General features: G+C 36.7%; 1 protein-coding gene across 3 annotated transcripts in view; it reads left to right on the top strand.

Annotated features, from left to right (window-relative positions):
• LOC107709738 (plakophilin-4-like) overlaps positions 1 to 10,077 on the top strand; it is a 47,111-nt gene that overhangs the window by 14,814 nt on the left and 22,220 nt on the right. For 2 of the 3 annotated variants that reach the window (XM_016514334.1, XM_016514331.1), the window contains exons 4-6: positions 5,465 to 5,499; positions 6,352 to 6,474; positions 8,650 to 8,846. In XM_016514334.1, coding sequence (XP_016369820.1) covers positions 5,465 to 5,499; positions 6,352 to 6,474; positions 8,650 to 8,846 — 355 coding nt within the window. The remainder of the gene's footprint in view (positions 1 to 5,464; positions 5,500 to 6,351; positions 6,475 to 8,649; positions 8,847 to 10,077) is intronic. The other variant, XM_016514333.1, reaches the window with a different exon arrangement.

Here is a 10,077-nt window from a genome sequence, read left to right as displayed (position 1 = left end):
CATCACAGTATGGTGAGGGGCGTAACATTTCCGTCTCACGCTTGAGGTATTCGGCCAATCATAACGCACTGGATAGCTGGCCAATCAGAGCACACCTCGCTTTTTCAGACCGATGAGCTTTGTAAAAATCGACGCGTTTCAGAAAGACGGGGCATAGAGGAGAAACAATAATGTACAGTATGTGGAAAATAATGTGTTTTTTTAACCTTAAACCGCATAAACACATTTCATTACACCAAATACACCAAATAATGTTATTTTTAGCAGCATCATATGACCCCTTTAAATGGATGCTTCGCGCTCTGCTTCTATGAACAGTAAACCCCGCCTACTTTGATTTGATTGGCCATCTCAGTCATTTTGACATTGACGAGTGCTGTTAGACCGCTGAGGCTTTGATCTGAAGCGCCTAGTATGTGCAGCGGTCGCGCGCGCATCCTTAGACTAGCGCAAATTTCTCACACTTTTTCCTAACAGGCTGCGTGACTATAAGAAGTTATTACCTCAAAATGTACGTCAGTATGCAGTTTTCGCTATTGCTCGCATGCCAGCGATTATCCCTCTGCGTGCCACTGTTGGTTGCCGACCCCTGCTATATGACTTTTGATTTCCAAATGATGTTTCTTTCATATATTGAAAGTAAAAGTGTTATAAAAGTAGCCCGTATGACATTTTGTACACCGTGCAATAGCTTTGTGTGAAGAACAGACTTAAATCCCATCTCTTTTGCTGTTGCTCTTGAATCTGCGTTCCTATACATTCAAATATAGTGCCCTGAGACGCGTAACCAGGTTTAACATCAGTGATGTCAAACATCATAAGGTTTTTGCTTGCCTTGTGATACAAGTTTGGAGTAAATGATGGCACAATATATTTATGAACAGAACATCTGTACTGCTTTCTCGTTATTACCATGAGGCCTGCTCAGCATGTTTTTCCTCTCAAAACATGTGCATGATTGTAAATATTTGATCACTGTTGCTGATGTGGTTTTTAACAGTTTTAGTTAGCAGTGGCAGTACTGAAGGAAATTAAAATTGTGCTGTCATTTACTCACCTTACACCAAACACAAAAGCAGATGTTTAAAGCAGAATGTCCAGGGTTACTCAACACTGAAGGACAAAGAGGAGGATACCTAGCAAATGTTTATTTTTTATGGTGTTTTTGTCCTTTTTTGGAGCTTTATTATTATTATTTTTATTTCTTTTTTATTTAAATTTTAGCTAGAGTTTTTTATATAATTTTTAATTAATTTTAATTTAGTTGTGTTTTTATCATTTTTAATGATTTTTTCCCCGATATGTCTATATAGTTCTTATTAATTTTTATTTCAGTTTTAGTTTTAGTTATTTTAGTACTTCAAGTTAAACTAAAAGAAAACGATGAATTATGCCTTGGCAACTAAAATAAAGTACGTTTAATTTTTTATGTTTTCTTTTATTTTAGTTAACATTTATTTGATTTTATTTTTAGTTTATGGTTTTAGTTTTAGTTTTGATTTTATTTTATTTTTAGTTAACGGTAATAACCCTACAGTTCAGTTTTGTTGTATGGAACTGAGCAGCTTGAACATTCTGCTAAACATCTTCTTTTGTGTTCCACAGAAGACAAAAATCATGCAATTTTTAATTTTAGGATGAAATGTTTCATTAATAAAATAACAAGTTAAAATGAACACCAAAAATATACATTGTTACATAATTTTTTACGAGGAGGCTTAATTATTGCACTTTAATGATATTATTTTAAAGCGTTCAAACGTATCTCATATGAGTGTATCCGTGGCAACTACGCATTTAAACCCTCCTCCCTCCACACATAAATGGATCATTCTTACGCCCCTGCCTACACGTGAAACACATTTAGCTGTACAGTATATGTAGTCTGTGTACATACTGTACAGAAACACAGCACTCGCTGTTCTGTTTCTCATGGTGTGTGTCAGTATGAAGGACAAGTGTGCAGTGAAGCGCAAACTGTTGTCTCTCTTTCCTCGCTGAATAATTACTTTTATGGAAAGTGGGTGTTTGTCAATTTACAGTAAACACATTCAAGCTTTAGGGTATTGCGAAAGTTTCTCGTTTAATGAATGTCATGGAAAGAGTGCTCTTGATAAATCAGAGAGGTTTGCTACAACCATCACTTCAGAAAGATTTATATTCAATCTGATTACGCTGAAGTACAGTTCTTCCCCATCTCTTGCTTTGCCACAGTGAACTCTTTGTGTCTGTATGTGTGCATGCACATGTCAGCTGCCCTGTTTGTTCTCCTCATCTGTGAAGGAGTGTCTGTTCTGTTTTTTCAGATGGCTTGTGCTGTTTTGCCACAGTATACAGGATATTTTTCCTTTTGCTTGAATAAGGTCCATGTGTGCATTCTTGCTACCATGCGCCCTGCAACCCATTACCTTTAACCTTTCTCTGTGTGGCATTCCTGCTGTCCCCACTGTGCCCCCTTTCAGCTGTCGCTGTACACTGATGACCGGTGTCCTTTGACCCCTCCTTTGCAGACAGTGTCGCTTTTTGGCAGACATTAGCAGACACTCGTCTGCTGTTTTAAGACAGTGGCGTCTACATTCTGTCATTTATTCAACCTGAACTCCTAATACCACATCCTGTCATTTCGCTGTTCTTCAGTTCCTACAAATGCACAAGTATGTTCATTTCTTGTCGTAACCGGACAGGATTTTTAAAAATTTGTGTCAGAGAGATGAACGCGACAGTCAGTGGACTGTAACAATGTGATTGATGTTCACTTGTAATGGTTTCCTAATGCTGGGCAAATGGAGCGGATCTTTTTGCTTTTCATTGACTTATTGGAAGATGAGATGGGCCATTCTACAAAACGGATGCCATTTGTGTTTCTCATAAACGTGTGAAAAATCACTAGAAATAGAAATAGCTGATGCCAAATTTTAGACATGCACAGTTCACTATGATTCACTAACTAACACATCAACAAAACAACAGTAAATTGATTTTAATTCTCTATATTTTTTAACATTTATTTATTTTTTATTGTCTTTTGTTATGAGGATGCCTTTTTGACCAGGAAAATAAAAGTTAGTTTATTGTATTGACTCGTTCTATATCCTCCTGAGAACCAGAAATAAAACGCTTTGTGAATTTAGTATTTTTTCATGTCATTACATTGTTTAGAGCATTAGAACAAAATGGTAAAATAACATTTTTGAAAAATGATATTTTATTCATATGTTATGCTATGTCCTCTGTAGAGGACACCAGGACTCAGTTTTTCTAAAAATAAAATGACAAGAATAGACATGAAAAGGCCAAAATAATGGGGATTTTTTTTTTTAATCAATCAATTTTTAGGTTTCAGGATGTTTTTTTTATACCAAACTTTGTTTAAGGATGGTTCTCAACTATGTTATAAAATATATAACAAAATGATTTGATATACATATGCTTTATGCAATATGTGTTTAAAAAATGCCATAAACTGGTTTTCCCATTAAGCACAATGTTATCTATACACTGTATCTAATTTGCATATTAAAGTGCTGTTGGGACAGCATGTTGAAAAAAGAAGTGTAATAATGGGAGTAGTAATTGGCCAGATTTTCATAATAATATCTAATATTTCATAAGAATATTGATATATAATTTGTTTTCCTATTCAATTCTTTTGTCTCCCAAAATGTATAATAAACATGCTTTTAGTCCTGGTGTCCTCTACAGTGGACATGTATGAAATGATGTCCTGTTTCGTAACAGAAGGTCATATTTTGATTTGAAACCCCATAACATTTTCCTGAGATGTTGATTTATGACAAACAATTAGAAAATTAATAGATTTAAATTGTAATTACAAAATATTATCATATTTCCATAAGGATGTACAATTTTATCACTAAATTAATGTCAGCCATTTTTAAAAACCAAGGAGAGGGAGTGGTCATGGTGAAACATCCAATCATTTGGTATCTCTGGAAAGCCCTGAATGTGCTCTGTACAGGACATCCAGACTTAAAACTGTGACATGTGAGGTCTCAGAGAAATTCACTAAAATATAATGTCCACTACAGAGGCAAAAACTCCATAGCTGGGTCTCACTGTACATATGTAGTTTTAAGTTAAAGGACTAGCTAGTTACAAATGTACTAACCCTCAGGCCATCCAAAATGTACTATAGATGAGTCTTCATCTTTACAAATGTTGTTAAGACTGATAGTGTTCATTAATGCTGTGAATCTCTGTTAAAATCCAACTGATCATCCCACAGTTCTTCATCGAAACAGATTTGGAGAAATTTAGCATTATATTATGGATCCCCTGCATTGAATGGTTTCCGTCAGAATGAGAGTTCAGAAACAGCTGAAAAAAGTAATCCACATGACTCTAGTACATCATTAAAATATCGTGAAGCGAAAAGTTGTGTTTTTAACGTCAAACTGTTGATTCTGGCTAAAATACGAGTCCTCTATCCATAATATGCTTTCTCCAGTGAAAAAGTCATCTTGTTTGAATTTGGAGAGAAATATGCACAGATCAAGCACTGTTTACAAGTGAAAACAGTCCAGAACAGTTCTAAAGAAATATGTTGTGGATTTTGATGTGAGAGGACAACAGGGGATGGATTTTTTTATTCACTGCAGGGAAGCGTTATCGTGGATTATGGACTCACATCATTGAGACATTCACATTGTGAGGTTTTTACAAGCTGTTTGTACTCTCATTCTCACGGCACCCATTCACTGCAGAGGATCCACTGAGCAAATGCATTTCTCCAAATCTGTTCTGATGAAGAATATGCAACTCATCTACATCTTGGATGGCCTGAGGGTGAGTACAATAGTTTGGTGCCAAGTTTTACACATTAAGAAATAAATTGTGTTTGTGAATAGTCATCTGAGTCATGGTTTAGATTCACATGAGATGAAGACTACTCATAATTGTTTTCTATACAAAGTGTTTTAAATATACATGGTGTGAGTCACCCACCTCAGTATATTTTGCCGTGTTGTAAGCAAACGTCTAAGAGAATCTTCACGCTCATTGGCTTTCGTTGTGTAGATACACTATTAGTGTAGTGTAAAATTAGACAATGAACCACATTTTTTTATAGTGCTTTTCCAATGGAGAGAACATGAGAATCACTAGCTAAAGAATTACTGAATACACCTTGTTTTAGTATCAGTTTATCTTACTGTATGTTTCGTTAGTTTAATTAGATTGTTTCATTAAAGCAAAATACATTGTAAAACTGTCAACTGTGTTACTTTTCTGAAGGCATAATTATACATATATTAAAATTAGTTAATGCCATAATATATTACCACTTAAACACAATATTTATCTGTTTTTTAAAAAGTTACTTAAATCAACTTAACAAACTGAAAAGGCACTCGTGTCATAAAATGCCTCAGATGTTTTGTGCACCGTGTGTGACATTGTTCTCCTCCCATTTAATCTTTTTTTCTTTTCTCGTCATTTTTTCCAGCTCTTCTGAGAAGTCTCTTCTGTGGAGATCTGCAGGTATTTTTGTCTTGTTCTCTTCCTGCTTGTTATTTTTTCTTGTCACCTGTTGTAAATAAGAGTAAGCAGAACTATGACATTTTAGACCGCACTGCAGTCACGTACATACAGCACAGATCACATAGTCTAGCTTGGAACGATGACTCTTAGATGGTTGAGCTGGCTGATTTTTGTACTCAAGGCTCTCTGAAGCATTTAGAGGACATTTGAATGTAATTGAGTGTAAATATTTTCCTGACCTATCTTTTCTCAGTGTCTTTATGGTTTAGTTACAGTATCCCAAAGCTGCACTATGTTGGCTATGTTATTGTACGATATTATTTTGTAATAATTGGTATTTTTTATGTAACATTGATAGCACAAGAACTGTGCCAAGAACTCTTTCACTCTTGACAAACACTGTGTTGTGGGTTCTGGGCTTTTTCTTTTTATTCTGCTCTAAAAAAAAAGACACTGTGGTCTTGTGATCTGGTCACCCAACCTAATGAACAATATCCCATGAATTATTCCACTGAACTACATTTGAAATCTCTTTTTCTCCCTCCAAATCCTCACAGGGCAGCTCAAACTGTTTTCTACCCTTTTCTTCAGTTTTAATTCCTATTGTCATCTCTTACTGTGAGAATGTCTTTAAAGTATGGAAACACAATAGACCAGACACCTTATTTTTTTATCTGTGAAAATCGCAAAGCATTTTACATTATCTGTCAATGGCTATTATTTTGGGTAAATGATGGCATATTTTAGGTTAATGCTCCCTCTAAGTATGTCAAGGGATGAAGGTAACTGTATCTTGATCATTTTCTCAAATACTTAAACCTGCTCACAGTGTGTTAACCCTTTGGTCATCAGAATCCTCAGGTGCAGGTGTGTCTAAGCCGTCGGATGGTTGCTCCTCGCCCACATTTGGGGTCAGAGGTCAGGGGTTACTTTACTCTCCTGAATTGGAACAGATCTCCCTGCGTGAAAGTGAGGGTCTGTTCATTCACACTCCACATTGCCTTCTGTCACTTCTATGTCAACAATTTATATTCATGATGCCTTTATGCAATATTCCAAGTTGAATACAACTAAAGATCTATGGGCAGCATCTGTGGCCTACTGTTGATTACCACAGAAAATAGTGTGTCTCTCAGTTTATACACTACTGTTAAGATGTTTTGGAAAGATGTCTCTTATTCTCACCAAGGCTGTGTTTATTTGATGAAAATACAGTAAAATCTGTAATATTGTGAAATTACAATTTCAATTTAGTGTGATGACAAAGCAAGGCTGAATTATCAGCAGCCATATAGTCTTCAGTGCCACATGATTCTTCATAAATCTTTCTAATATGCTGATTTGTTATTAAAGTTCAAAAGAACAACATTTATTTGAAATACAAATCTTTTGTAACATTGTAAATGTCCTCACTGTCATTTTTAGACGCATTTAATGCTTCCTTGTAACAGTAAAAAGTCTTTATACACCTACATTGGAAACCTAGCTGGGATGCACTTGCATTTCATAAGCTAATTACATTTTGTAATCCTTTTGAAGCAGACCGCTTTTATAGGTCGATGAAAGTCTGGTTATGTTTTTCTGATGTAATACTAGTTAATGAAGTTTGCCCTATGCAAACAGTACTTTCACATGTACAGAAGTTATGTATTTTTATTACTGCGTGCACACAGTGTAGCAAGCAAATACCAGGTAAATTTTTAGCTGGTTGAATGATTGGAACTTAGAAATAAATAAATAAATAAATATTTTTTCCCCACTTTTTTAATACTTTGGACTGGAGTACTGTATAAATACTATTACATCCAATACCATGGCATCTTTGCACTATGGTACTGCTGCTTTTGGTCAGGAAACACTTCTGGTGTTAAGGTGCTGGTTATGATCTACAGCTAGCCTGGTAGGCTTCTACTTTAAGAGATTTACTGTGTATATTAGGGCTTTTACAGTGCCAAGATGTAAGTAGATGATACCAGTACCTGTAAATATAATAACTCTCACTGAGCATACTAAATAATTAAATATTAATATCATTATAAACCAATCAAAATAAAACAATAGCATGCAGCCTTCAGTTAATTTTCAATTAGGTAAACATTACTTTTCAAGCGTTTCAAATAATTATTCAACTAAACAGTCAGTATCAAAGTACATTATAAATACATTAAATCAATACATTAAAAGCAGTGCTGTTGTTGTCCTCTTTTTCTTGCAAATATTAATGTTTGATTACATTTTAAAGGAGCATTACGTAGCCTGGTTCTCATTTTAAAATCGTAACATATTAAGAAAAAAAAGTGTTTTTGTCATTTCAGTGGTGTACACTCACTGTACTCATAATAACTTTATATAAAAAGTGTTTTAATTATACATGGTGCGGGTCACCCCTCTCAGTGTTCGCCATGTTGAAATAACCTATCCTCACGCTCATTGGCTGTATATACGCTGGTAGCGTAGTGTTTGGTGACGCAAAAGCGAAATTTAGACAATGGAACACGGGAGGTTCAGTACGTTACCTGTACATTACGACCGAAGCCAGAAGACAGAAAGACCGACAAGGACAAAAACGAACGCAAACGTAGGTACAGCGTACACAGAGTGGAAAGTTTTTATGACGGATGTGATGTTTTTGGACAGGTAAGGGAATTATTGTGTGGACCGCTTTTTAATTTAATTTACATACTACTGAGAGACGATCGTACTGAACTAACTTACGTCGATAGATGGCAGTGCAGCCTCTAAAAACAGAATGCTATCTACTTAAAATATGCAAGCGATGCTAACGCTAACGTGTTTTTTTTTGTCCCGTCTAGATTAATATGAGACATAAACGACTGTTTATATAATACAGCTTGCACATGAACGATCAATTGCACCAATTATTGATATTGCAGTAAAACTGGTATTAAAACCTGTTTATGTTCATTGTCGATAGTACGAATGTAAATGTGTCTCATTCATTTTTACAAAGTGAAAGACGGGTCGTCATTAATTAATCGACATCAGGCCACAGTTTCTATTGATAGAGCTTGGGCTGTATTTAACCTAGAAATCCATAGTTCAAATAGATTTGTTTGACCATTTCTGAACATAAAATATGTTGTCTATCTCAGTATTTTTCTGGTGTGCCTTGCTGTTTCCTTTGCTCAGGGTCTGCGCCAAACTCACGCAGCTCGACTCAAATGAATTCGTATTCGGATAGTGGATATCAGGAGGTGAGTGGTTACTATAGTAACACCGTGACGCCCAGACGATCGGAAGGGAGGTCCCAGTCGACAAGCTCCGCCCCCAGCGGAAGCCCCACCCTCGCCACGAGTTCTAGGGCTGAAGGACAGGCCTCAGCACAGGTATGAACACAAATACATAAAGAGATAAATTGCTTAATTTAACTTTGCATAGGTTATAAGGCTTTTCCAGATGTCATATATATGTGCAGTTTTATCAGGGATTTTTTCAGCTATTTTTTTCCCACCTGAGAAGTCGGAATGAACTTAAACAATCACTAAACAAACTGTAATGTGCTGCGTTTTCAAATGTATTGCATGCATGGACTGCTTCCGGCAGCGCTGCAAGTGCTAGCGGCGCCATCTATCGGCTGTGTGCGGGACACTTTGCATCTCAGACGGGGTCCAACTGCCCAGCGGCAATGCTGGCAAATGAGTTTGCTAGAAAAATACACGATGTTCCTCGCCATCTAGTGCGATTATCAAATCTCACAGACTGTAATTACAGAAATATGTAGTCTGACGCGCTACATATTTCAGAGTGAAGCGCGGCGCTGCGTTTGACTACACGCGACTATCCGGTGTTTTCAGAGCGGATTGGTTCGCACTACGTTAAGTGCCGTTCCAAACGACCTCCACATCTGCAAAAGCTGTGATTTTGGGTCGCTTATAACTAGGGCTGCACGATAAATCGCATGCGATATTTAACGCGCATCAGCTGTAAATCTCCATCACCTGCGTGCGTTCACATTGAGCATCACTAACTACACAGAGCCGTTGTTCACAGGCAAGCTGCGCAAAACCACGTTCATATTCGCGCGATTTTTTGCGCAGCTCGTCTGTGAACAACGGCTCTGTGTAGTTAATGCTGCTCAATGTGAAAGCCCGCACGTGATGGAGATTTACCGCTGATTACAGAACCGGCTTTCTGACAAGATGCGCGTTAAATATCGCATGCGATTTATCGTGCAGCCCTACTTATAACGTGCATTGGAACCACAAATCTTCCCAAATTAGTCATGAGAATCGTGTTTGTCAACAAAACTAAAAGCTATAAGGACTTCCTGTTTTCCGGCAAAATAAAAGCTCTCTAGGTTTCACGTTTGAAAGCAAAAATCTAGACACATAAACATTAGTATAGTGTTTAAAGGCAGGGTATGTGATTTTTCAAAAACACTTTAGAAAACTGATTCGGGCGAATAGCAAAACAAACTTGTAGCCAATCAGCAATAAGGGGCGTGTCTACTCGTCTCGTGATGTGGAGGAGAGAGCTTTCAGCGCATGGGACGGACATTAGCCGAGCCGAGCGACAGAAAGATAGAGATGGCGGATAAAAAACAAAAGAGGAAAACGT

Source organism: Sinocyclocheilus rhinocerous, unplaced genomic scaffold (assembly GCF_001515625.1).
Source record: "Sinocyclocheilus rhinocerous isolate Xijiao unplaced genomic scaffold, SAMN03320098_v1.1 scaffold4039, whole genome shotgun sequence".
NCBI lineage: Eukaryota > Metazoa > Chordata > Actinopteri > Cypriniformes > Cyprinidae > Sinocyclocheilus > Sinocyclocheilus rhinocerous.
The sequence above is the reverse complement of the archived record's forward strand: the minus strand, read 5'-3'. Positions and strand labels throughout refer to the sequence as shown.